Below are 12,734 nucleotides of genomic sequence, written 5' to 3'. Positions count from 1 at the left end.
GAAGTTGTTTGCGCTGTGAAAAGCTTTGGCGAAGAGTGTATAGAGATGACATCAAACGCTTCTGCTGAACCCTTGATGGATTCAAGGAGAGGCCGACTAAACCTCTGATCTCTGACGGCGAAGGTGACGAGTCGTTCTGTCTCTCAGAGGTAAACGGACCAGAGTCAGGTACTGTCTGTTCTGAGTCAACTCAGCATGAGGTTAAAATCACTCGTATCAGAACAAATTAGGTTTCCCAGTTTGCTGGGCGATAAATTGTCCCAGAATTTATTACAATTAACAATAATATTGCTGCTTTAAGACCATTTTCCAGTAGCATAATGGTAACAGCATAATAAAGCAAGAATATATTCTCCAAGATTAAAAAACTTCAAATACTAATGGACATTTAACCCTGGAACTGGAATGCATTTTAAATATCAAAAATACATAAACAAAACAGAAACAACAAATAAAATGAGTTCAGAAGTTTGTATAAATTAAATTGTCGTTTAAAAGAAGGGCTGGTTATGACTAAAACACCACACTGAAAACTTTTATCATCAGGGTTCTGGTAGAAAGAGAGCGTAAAGAGGGAAACACCGATAAATCATGCAAATGGAAATGATTGACTTTATTATGGGATTAATTGATTAATTGTGACTGGCCTCCATTTAATGCCTCAAGCTCAGATGACTTCTTGTATTTTTGTTGCAAATGTCTGATTTTATAATCAGGAAAACGTACAAGTTATTTTTTCTCATGAGAATGAATTATAAAACATCTGATTTAATGTTGTAATTTCTACAATATTAAAATGTAAAATTTACAATAATCCATTTATGGATTAATTTTCCAAATAAATCATGGAAAATGTGTGTTTCACCTTGCAAATGTACAACTTTCTGTAATCAAAGTATAAAGTTCTTTACAAATATGTGAATATTAATAGTAATCTCAAAATGTCTAAGCTTTTCCTTTTGGTGGAAATATTCTCCTCTGTGATTAATTATTATTATTTGCTTTTATTCATAATGGCCCTAATACACCGACTCACTTTTCTTTCTATCTCGTTATATCTATTTTTGCTTGACTTAACATTCTCAAGCCTTTTTCTGCTCATCTTTTATTCAGCGTTGCTTTGATGATTGGAAAGCAGAGTTTTAAAAAAAAAATAGCTGCAGAATTGCTGAAGTGCCAAAAATTCCCTTCAGTTGTTATTTTGTCGGGGGAAATAATATTCCTTCCCTTTTTATTCAAGGATGTTGTTGTATTAGTCCAGCCATGGCAGCCCTGAGGCCCCCAGAGAACCTGAGGCACTGTGATAACCTCTCTCTGAAGACGTGGCTACCTTCATCCTGCCCTCCAGGAGGCCGCAGTGTGCCAGAAGTACTTGGCAGCGATTGTTTGCCCTACCGCTGAACTTTTTTTCTTGGCTGGCACAATCCAAAATCGAGTCGGTTTGAGGGCCGTGTCTCTTCGTGTTTTGGAGATGACTTGGACAGAGAATTGGAGGGATGAGGGTCGGCTCTAGGACAAAATGTGTTTTGACGACAAGATGGCACGTAGGAGGTTAGTGGGAGACGGATGCAGGGCGAGAGGGCCGTCTGAACGGAAAGAAATCTGGGGAAAAGGGGAACGGTGATGTCAACACTGAGGCAAGCTGGAGCAGGAGACACAGAGGTAACCCAGGAAATTAGGATCTGATTAACTGCCGGCAAAGTCAGGGAGAGGGATGCTGTGACAAGATTATCTGAGGGGAGAGGAAAGAAGAGGAGCGCAGTCTGCCACTCTTCTTTGCCAACTTTGCACTTACCAACTTTTTGGAAGCAGGAGGTGGTTGAATAAAGAAGTGAAGAAAAAAAGAGAAGAAAAAATAAAAGAAAGGAAAAGAAAAAGATGTTACTGGGAAAAAGAGGCAGAAAGTTTGCATAGAAAGCTGACAGAAAAAAAGCAGGCCTTTGCAAAAGTATGCATATTAACTTTGTCACATCTACTTTTATTACAAGCAAAAACTTTGACGCATGTTGTTTAGGTTTTAATGGGACCAGTGAACAGACAGGAGCGCTTAACTGTGAGATGGAAGGAAAATGATATTCTCTTGATATGATAAGCAATATGATAATTCCCTTTTTTTTGATAAATAGCTTAACCTCAGACTGGATGGTAACTCATTTCTATCAAGAAAGAAAGAAATCAAGAGATCCAGCAGGAAGTCATATTTTTGAATTTTAAAGTCATAATTATCAGATTCAAAGTTATAGTAATGAGATATAAAGTCATAATTATGTCATACCTATGCAATGTCAAGCTATAATTTCAACTGTCAGTCATAAGTCTGGCATTCAGTATCACAATTATGAAATTCAAAGTTATAGTTATGAGGTATGGAGTAATGACAATGACATACTGGAGTCACTGAGAAACAGTGTGGCTTTCTATCTCATAATTATGACTTAAAAAGTCAAAATGATCATTTTTATTCTCATAATAATGACGTTAAAACTCAAACATCATTTCCTGTTGTACTTTTAATGTTTCTTTCATGGCAGAAATTAGCTTTCATAAGACATGTGAACATCACTTTTCCATTTACAGATTCTTAATTTGATTTTGGTCTGGACTTGGACTGGGCCATTCTAACAGGATATTAGCATTTACATTGTTATTGGCCGATGTTAGTCATATTTTAACATATTGGTTTAGGTCCAATCAGTAAAACTGGGCCAATATTAACCAATATGTTACACATTGGTTAATAATAATAAGGTAATACATGTTATATGTGTTACCCTCTTGTTGCCATTTGTGTTTTGGATGGAGTTGACTGTTATGAATTTGGAAAGATTATAATGTGTTTATCTGGTGGACGGTGTGGTGACGTTTAAACAGAGTCCAAGTTATAGGGAAATATACAAACTATATGACATCGGTAAGTATTGATTATTGACCATAACAGCAGTTTTCATTTCAGTTGTCGGCCCAGATTTTCATATAAGTGCATCCCTAATCCTTGCTGTGTGTTCAGGGTTCAGTTCTGCTGGAAGGTGAACAAACACATTCAAGTGTTTTGAAACCTCTACGTTTTTTGTTTTTTTTTCCAGTATTGACCCATCCTCAGCTGTGTCCATTTTCCCTGACCAGCTCCATTTGACGTCTGGAAACCTCTTACCTCTACTCCTCTCACCTGTCCAAAACGAGCAAGGAAGTATTTTTTTCTTATTTTTATTTAGGTTGTGTTCAGTTTGACACTGGATAGATAATTGCTTTTGGATTCATTTATTTTAAAAAGATGTTCGCTGTTAAAGCTGTCTGCCTTCTTTCTTCAGTTGCTCATTGTGAAGTTGTGACAGTTCTCTAATGTTCTCCAGTGAAGCGCTGAGGCCTTCATGGACCAGATGGATTTATACTGATGTTAACTTTCACAGTTACACAACTTCTGTAAGTCATTTATTGCTTTGGGTTTCTACTTAGGGGTATCAGATTAAAAGTGGTTAGAATAAAGATGGATTCCACAGTTTTCAGATGTTTAGTCCTAAACAAATATGCAAAATATCATTATTCTCTCCCCTCTCTACTACTTTGTGATAAAGTAGATAACTGAAATTTCTGTTTGTGAACAGATTAAAGGAATGCAATAAGAACAGCTTCAGTGTTTAATCAGCATTTCGTTTGAATGCTGCTGATGATGCAACAGCTGAAGAGCGGTCGTCTTTCACCTAGCAGGCCCTCTCTTTACTCTGTTTTTCAGGCCCAGAGTGGCTTGACTGCAAGTTTGAACAATTTATATGGAAATCCACCTGAAAAAGGCCAATTCTGATCCCCAGAAACAGTCACCATGTTGGGCAAGAAAACCAATTTAAGGTAATGGTGAAGATGTGATTAGTCTTTTTTCCTTCCCCCTCTGGAGTTATAGATCTTCCAAAAATTTTTAATAGGTGGTTTTGTTTAGTGAATTGCAGAAATAAGTACTCTTTTCTCCCCTTTAATTTCCAAGACCAGGTAAAAAAAAAAAAATCCTCCTGCTGGAAGACACTGCACACACAACTGACTTTATACCAATGACTGAAAAAGACTCAGATCTTTTTTTACATTGTAAGCTTACAGTACTTTTGAAAAGTATTCAGATAACTCAAATTTTTGAAATTCTAGTGCATTACAACCATAAACCACAATTAGATTTTATTCATGCACTAGCTCAATCCAATGTAGCAAAAAATGTGAAGGAAGGAAGTTACATGGTTTTCATTTTTTGACAAATAAAACCATCAAAAACATGCTATGCATTTATATATTCCCACATTTTACTCCAATACCCTTAAATAATATGCAAAGTGCTGCACAGGGTTTCACTGTGCTCATGCATTAGAATGGCCCAGTCAAAGTCCAGTCCATCAATCCATCGCTTGATCGATTGATGGTGACTCATAGATGAGTTTCTCTAGATCTTGCTGAGACGTTAGTCCTGAACAGTGACGTGCGGTGAGGTTCGTAGCTGGTGAGGCACTGACGTCATCAGAATCAGATTTGCAAATAGATGCATAGATTGACAGCAGTTTACAGGTTATGTTTCACTTCTGCATCCTTACACATACAAACTGTAGCTCACAAAACACACATTTCCTTAAAAAACAAAATAAATGTTATTACTGTCTTACCTTACCTAAAAAATCACTATCTCTATTATAATCTATCGCTGCACTTGACTTGCTTCCCGTATCGTTTAGCCTAGCTCGCTGTCACTTACTCGGCAGTTGAGGAGTGAACAAGACTCTAAGAGTCTGGGATCTTGAGCCCTGCCATGAGGCAAGAGAACTGCCTGCCTCACCTCGAACCTGTTCTCTGCCGTTTATAATCGCTCATTACACGAAACACGTTACACAAACACAGTTGGTGACAAAAAGCACTGTACATTATATACATAAGCTAAATTATTGGAAATAAGTTCACATATTAAATTTGTTTAAACCATTTTATTGACGCCGTACAGCAACATGCTCTCTCCGCTTAGCAGCCAGCGCAGAGCCAGGGGTTGCGCAATCCAAGGTGAGGCAGAGCTCGCTGCTGCCTCACCGGCATCGCTTCCAAGCATTTGAATGGGAAAATAAGAAAATTCAGCGATTTTGAACAAATAAAAATAGAAATTGGTGAAGCTACATGAAAAATAAATATTTTTTAGTACAAACCACCGGATGAATATAACAATTTAAATTACTTTATGATTATATATTTTCTTTCTTTCCATGATGGCAGGTGAGGCACTGCCTCACCTGCCTCCCCTGACCGCACGTCACTGGTCCTGAAAATGATCGTCAGGTGACAGAAGGCTGATTTTTCTAACTGTCTTTATGTGGCTCTGAAAGTTCAGGTCAGAGGTCATCACTACTCGCAGGTTTCGGGCCTGATTGCTTGTTTTTAGTTGTAATAACTGAAGCTGTGCTTTGACTCTAGAGCTATGACTCTAGATCAGGGGTGGGCACTCCTGATCCTGGAGGGCCGGTCTCCTGCAACTTTTACATGCATCTCTACTTCAACACACCTGAGTCTAATAACGAGGTCATTAGCAGGACTCTGGAGAACCTGACTGTTCTTAGGAGGTGATTCAGTTGTTGGATTCAGGTGTGTTGGACCAGGGAGACTCTAAGAGTTGCAGGACACCGGCCCTCCAGGACCAGGAGGGCCCACCCCTGCTCTAGATCTATAACTCTACATCCTTCCTTTTTTAGGTCCAAATATAATAACTTCAGTTTTGTTTCTGTTCAGCTGGAGAAGGTTCTGGCACATCCACACATTGATCTGTTCTAAGCATCTGTTCAGTGATTGGACAGTTCAGAGTCACTTGGTGACATCATAATGGAGACTGGTGTATCATCTGCACAGTAATCTTATTTCCTGTTATAACCTGAGCTCGTGGGAGTATGTAGATATTAAATAAGAGAGGCTCAAGTATTGAACCTTGGGGAACCTCATATGTGACTTGAAGGGTTTTTTGACTAAACTTAAAAATGGCTTTTCATAAACGCTCTAGATCCAATACGACTCATCTTGAACTATTTTGCAAGGAAGTGTAAAGAGAAAAAAGTGATTCTGAAACTGATAGAAATGCATCTCAACATACTTTTACTTGTAATTACAGCAGAAAATGCTTGTATTGAATATAGCAGCACTGAATGCAAATAAATGCTATACTTTTTAGATTTTGACTCATAAAAAGATTTATGCTTTACAGGTAAAAAAAGAAAAAAATGTTTTGGGATTTCACATAAAACCCCATTAAAATACAGTAAAGTTTGTGATGACAAAACATGGAAAAAATGCAAGAAACAGTCTGACCTATGAGGAAGGTAACACGTCTTCATCACCTACATACATGGGCCAGTCGGTTGCTACACAAACAGAAAGTGATGGGTGTCACTTAAGTGGACACCACTATTGCTTTAGGAAGCAATTACATTAATACTTTGAGTGGAATTAAAAACCTCATTGCAGCAGCTTCCTTTAATGATCTGGAAAGTAAAGGATATTAACAAATCCCCAGCGATAACACTGCCAATGGATTTACCACGTCTAATTTACGTGTCCCGTTTATGGCACATTCTCCTTTCCAATCAAGTGTTAAATGGGAAAATGAAATTTGAATATTAGAGCTTTTAAGGGACTTTTGACATTGGGCAAATACAAAGTGCCTGAAGTATCACATTGTCCTTTTAATGCTAAATAGTGTTATTATGGCATTGTTGGCAGGAATCCCAAGGATAAGACAGTGTATTGCCACAACATGGGGAGGTTGAAGAAAGATTGATTTTCTTTTAAATGAGCCTGGAAGACCTAAGAAATTCATATAACACTGATAAAGGGCAGGATGGTGAGAAATTTGGGTAATCTGTGTTCTTCTCTACACTCTGTGACATTGAGAAAACCGTGTTTTACAGGAGATAAAGCAAGAGGAAAGTGACCTTCATCTTAATAGCAGAAAATAGTTTGGGAAAAGCTGAAAAAAAGCCAATAACCAGATAAAAACTTTTAGAGTTTAAAGTGATTGCATGCCAGAGGAAATAATTAGGCATTGGAAACCCAAAGATATTTGGGAACGAAGCACAAAGCCAGAACTGCTCAGACTTCTTTAGACTGCACATCACGCAGCACCACCTTTCACTGTAGACTCCCTTCTTTGCATGTTTTCTAATCAGGTCCTGCATTTGTCTCCAACAATTATTTTAAAAGTTGTGAAATTTTAAGAACTTAAGCTTTTCAAAGGTCTTACAGGAGCAATTCAAATGTGGCTTAAAGATGCACTAAACTGCTACACATTATGCCTTGTTTCAAACACAAACTTTAATGTATTTTATCTTTCACAGCCTAAATTCATTGTAATGGCAACACCTTTGCGCCAAATTCCAAACTGTCAACATGCAAAGAGTCCAAACAGAGGGGGGCTGTGGGGGACAGACTTCCTCAAACTGGCTTGGAAATGTTGATAACTGCTTGCAGTTCTAGATGTTTTTTTACACCAGAATAAGGTAGTGAACTTATACAGAATCTTTTTACACAAGAATCTTTTCCAAAATCAATCTGAAAAGTTGAGATTTGCATTTATATTCATTGCCCTTTAAACCGCGACCGCTAAATAAAATCCAGTACAACTAACTGTCTTCAGGACTTCACCTAACTCACATGTGTATAATTTAATTCAGTATAAATCCAGCTTCTCTGTGAGGATTAGTGGGAAATCTGTATGACGAAGACCCAGGGACACAGCAGTCATCCCTGACCTGTCGTGTTGTGGCACTTCGGATCAACGGTGACTTTGTGATGGAGTTTGAAGCCGAGTTACGTTGTAAAACAACATCTGAAGCTCTGGAGATGTCAACTTTGTAAAATCCATCATTTGAAAATGGAACAACATTCCTATGGAGAAACATGGTAGCGGCAGCAGCATGATATGTGGACAGTTTTCTTTCTGAACGGAGTTGATGGAAAGGATGGGCAATCCTGGAATAAACCAAATTTAAAAAGATTTTACTGGTGGAGGAGAGGAACCCTCACAGGGATCACAGCTGTGGATCTTTGCTGAAGTTTGTTGAGGCAGGACTGATTACTGGACTCTATCAGTGGATAGTTTTATCCAAAGAAGCCACAACAAAGAACTGAAGTATATTCATCTGGTCGAATGGTTCAGTCAAAACCTAAGACCTAAGTCCAGTTGAAAATTGATGTTCACAGACTCTCTCCATCAATCTGACAGCTAATTTTGTAAAGATGGATGGTCATAAAAAGAGACGCACTTAAACTCTTTTAGACGATTATGTCCCTTAAACTTCACAAACATCCAACTTCCATCAAATAAAATCCCAGCAAAAGCAAACAAAAACGTAACGTTTGTGGTTGTAGTGCTAAAAAAACAGAAAAAGTTGAATATGTCTGACTCTGAGGACCCATTAAAGAAAATTAACTTCCTGACTTGTTTGCTGCCGAGATGACTCATTGCTTTTAGAATAAATATCATACGCATTTGCCTATATGCAAAAAAGATTCAACAGTGAAGGCAGTTTGATATCAAACACATTTCTATTTATACCATCTGACTAAGTGCTTCTGTGATAGCTGTCAAGCTGCTTTTGCATGGCAGAAGTGAGAAGTCAGTGGTTTCAGGGTTTTCAAACATGTCAGCGCAGAATTATGAGCATTTAAATTTTTTCAGTTGCCCTATATAGTTTTATTTTTCTGCTTCTGTTTGTTTAGATGTTTAAATTTTGTGTTGATGCAGAGAGAACACAGAAGCCTCTTACTGGGGTCAGACAGGATGGAGTCCGTCTTGGGCAGAAACTGGTCACACCGGATTCCTTGGTAGCCTTCGCGACACCTGGTGGACAAAGAAAAAAAACAAAACAGTTTCTATTTGAGACGGTAAAATCTGCACAAAACCTTCCTCAGTGTGTCTCCTGACAAAGCAGTGGAGGTTTTTTAGAGACAAACAGACAAGGCAGGCATAGATAAATACAGTGAAGCAAGCAGTCGTCCAGGGCACTGAACTTTACTGGAGGAGGTTGTTGTTGTTGTTGGTCAGTGAATCCCAAATCCAAACACCTTGGTGAGGACGAGAAAAATTCAGTTCAATGACATAAATGATCACGAAGGGAAAACACAAGTTGCTGCATCGATGGTTTTAGCTGTGTCCTCATGTCTGAAGATGTTCTCTTTAGATATAATATCCTTTAAAATCAGACAATTTTTTTTATGATACTACGCCTGTATTAATTTCCTAGCTCTGACAGTAAAACGCTCCATCAAGCTGATTGCAGAAGATCTGCAACATCTTTCTGGAAGCACTGGAGGTCTGACGTTTCTTCAAGAAATATAATCAAACTTATTTCAGTTTCTCCTGAAAAACATAATCATGTCTCCTTCACTTTCTAGATGAAATAAATGTTCCAACATGAAGTCATTAAGCAGTACACCAGCTCTGCCTCCTCAGCCTCTTGTCCATCTCTGGTACACCTGCCATGTACAGAATCCATAGAGTTTCTTGTAGTGGAAGTCTGAGATGAACAGACTGACAGAACAGACCCCTGAGGGGCTCCAGGTCTGCTGGCCGCCTGGTCGGACACATGACCCTGCAATTTTCATAACCTTTAGTCTCATTCACCTCAGTGATACTGGAACTGCGTTGAAGAAATGTTAACCCCTCCAAATGTGCGTCAATCAGGAAGTGCACATTCTAAAAACAGTCCTCTGAATTTGAGTGGCAAATTAAGAAGTAAAGAATAACCATTAATTAACTAATGAGTTCTGAAATGTACTCAGTCTGCCCTTCAGAAAATGTCTCTGAAAAGCGTGTTTTTTAATAAATGTCAGTTCAATAAATATCTCCTCATCAACATATAGAAGCCTGAGTGTTACGGAGCACAGGAACACGGCGCAGGTTTAAACTGAGTGTGGTGTGAAGCCTGGTCTTGTTTGCATATCGGTCGTTGCCTCTGGCTGTTTGAACCTTCGCCTTCCCGTCTCCCTGCTGTGGCAGCTGCAGGTCTCACATATGGAAATGAACTTAATATGCAGTCTGCTCTGTTTTACTAAGTCTCAGACCTTACCTCTGTTCAAGCTCTTTCTTTATTTCACCTCTTCATTTGTTTTGGCTTCACAAACAACCGCACTGCATTGCAACAAAACACACTGTGACTTTATTTCACCAGATAAAGACAAGAGAAGACGTACGTCTGTCCTGACAAGACTCTCAAACACTTAGAGATTCATTTGAGAAAACAACACTTTGAATTTGATCATTTTTTTCAGAATGGTAATGATAACCTTTTTGTGATGCATCCATGGCAACTGACTTTTAATTACATCAGCTCTAGCTGGAGAAAAAAACATGAACACAGATAAAAGGAGAGACACAAGCTGAAAACAAAAGCTGTGACTTTAAATCTAAACAATAGCCATAGAAAAGATCCTCATCTCATAGAACGTTAATGCAAAGTGCAGAGATAGGATAATAAGAAACAAGCACTCACTATAAATATGTTTCATTTTAGCTCAGCAGGATGGAGAGCAGGTGAGCAACATGACAAGGACTCAAAGAAAACAGAAATAAACATCTGTGCAAGGCAAAGATTTAAGATTTAAATTCACAGATTATTTTTATAAAAACTCAATAACTCTACATGTGAAACCCCCCAAAAACCTAATCACATTGAAAAACCCCTTAAGACCCAGCGTTAGCTTGTAATTACAGGTTAGCAGTATAGAGTTTAAGTCAGATATTTAATGTATAAAATGTAATGTATAAAAACATACTTTTTCCTCACTGACTGACATGAAATCAAACCAAAATCTTCCTGTTTTTTTAGTAAATTAGGATTCCTAAAGTTTTAATAAATGTTCTTTCTGCTTCACTGCCTGAGACAGGAAATATAGGAGCAGAATCTTGTTACAAAGAGAAGTATTTTTGTTATGAGATTCAAAATGAGATATTGAAATACATTCTACTGACAGAATACAATTTCTCACTCCTTCTAGATGACAAACATCCACCAAGTTATTGCCGTTCTGTTACGGCCTTTCTCGTTTAAACAAGGACATTTTTTGGTTTTTAAAAGATATAAAATCTGTTAAAACCAGAAAGTTTGTAATTATAACAAAACACTGCTGTTGTATTTATTTCCTAGATATGGCAGCTAGAATATGCTTCCATATTAAAGCCATAAAACAGAGAAAGATCATTTTTTTTATACTCACTTCAAAACCAGAAGTTACGATCACTTTAAACAGAAGAAGATGTTGATGTTGATGATTTGCTTTGTGAGCTTCTGATGGATGATCTGAATTTTGCTCTCTATCTGAAGCAGTGATGGCATGGTTACTTTGAAAAATGAGCTTTAATCAGATTACTGACTACTCCTTGAAAAAGTAATTTAGTTACTTTATTGATTACTTGATGTGGAAAGTGACTAAGTTAGATTACAAGTTACTTTATTAGTTACTTTCCGTAGCTGCTGACAAGCCTCACCACCTCAAGATAAAAGTTAGATTGATCTTTGCCAATACTTACGTAATTGCAAGTTATTTTGTAATCATAACATCAACAATGTATCTCCACTTATAAGGTAGAACATAATCTTATAATAAGGTGAGACAGTTCAATGGTTGCAACAGTCCAAATAAAAAAACACATACAAAAAAAACCTGAATAAAAAAACTTTAGTAATTTTTGCATCTTCTTGTGTATTCCACTACCATCTGGACAACTGTAAAAAAGATTTTAGAGACTCGCTGGTTCCAGGTTTCTGGAGTACAACACAAAACTCGACATCATTTACAGCAAATATATTAACTTGACATTAACAAAGACAGAGCGGGACGGATCAACCAGGAGCAGACAGACAGGGAGAGTCTGACTGAAACCACCTGGATGTCAGTCAAACTCTGGGGCTGATTAAGTGTCTCTGCTTATTTACAATCCCAAATATGCAACTTCAAGTTCAAAACAAGCTCAATAAACTGCGACTCATTAAATTTGCAAGCAACTTTAGAAAAAACTAGCCCAAAGTCATTTATAATAATCGGACTTGGCAACTCAGACAGAAACTCAAAAGAGTTCCTGTTTTTCCAGGAACAAAATGATCCATTGTGCGATCAGCTGCTGATAACTGTCATATAGAAACGGCGGCCACTCCCCAAGACGCACAAAGGAAAGTAAATTATGTTACTAGAGAAAGTGACAAAAGCAGTAATGCAGTGATTTGGATAAGTAACTTTAATCTGAGATTACTCATTACTGAAAAAAGTGGCTCGATTAGAATAAGGTGTTACAGTAACTTGTCGCTGACATCACTGATCAGAGGACCCTGAAGGAAACATCTGTCTGTGATATCTGGTACCTGGGACACGCAGCAGAACATTGAGAACCCAAGCAATTCCACTTCCCAGCTGCTTCGGAAAAGAAGACTTTTAAGGGGCCTAGTCCAAGCCTGCACTTAAGCCAATTTAATGTGTTAGAGTCTAAGAATGCTCAAAAGCGCTCCACAGAATATTCAACACCTCTAGTTATCAATGGTGCCTTTCCCAGTTATTAGGTTTACTGAGCAATTGGGTCAGGTTCATTTGAATGACGCCCATCTTTTATTTATTTATTTACTTATTTATTTATTTAGTTAGTTATCCATCTATCATTGAAAATATTTAAGCTTGACTGTAAAGTAATGCCAGAATAAATCTGGTATAATCTGGTATAATCTGGGTATAGTGTTCACCAA

General features: G+C 37.8%; 1 protein-coding gene across 2 annotated transcripts in view; it reads right to left on the bottom strand.

Moving 5' to 3' along the window:
* The window catches only part of LOC122842618 (pro-neuregulin-3, membrane-bound isoform), a 424,235-nt gene that overhangs the window by 66,408 nt on the left and 345,093 nt on the right, over positions 1-12,734 (bottom strand). The window contains exons 3-4 of one of the 2 annotated variants that reach the window (XM_044136652.1): positions 8,769-8,842; positions 1,796-1,798 (exon numbers count right to left, since the gene is read on the bottom strand). In XM_044136652.1, coding sequence (XP_043992587.1) covers positions 1,796-1,798; positions 8,769-8,842 — 77 coding nt within the window. The remainder of the gene's footprint in view (positions 1-1,795; positions 1,799-8,768; positions 8,843-12,734) is intronic. The other variant, XM_044136654.1, reaches the window with a different exon arrangement.

The sequence above is a fragment of the Gambusia affinis genome, linkage group LG13, assembly GCF_019740435.1.
Source record: "Gambusia affinis linkage group LG13, SWU_Gaff_1.0, whole genome shotgun sequence".
Lineage (NCBI taxonomy): Eukaryota > Metazoa > Chordata > Actinopteri > Cyprinodontiformes > Poeciliidae > Gambusia > Gambusia affinis.
The sequence above is the reverse complement of the archived record's forward strand: the minus strand, read 5'-3'. Positions and strand labels throughout refer to the sequence as shown.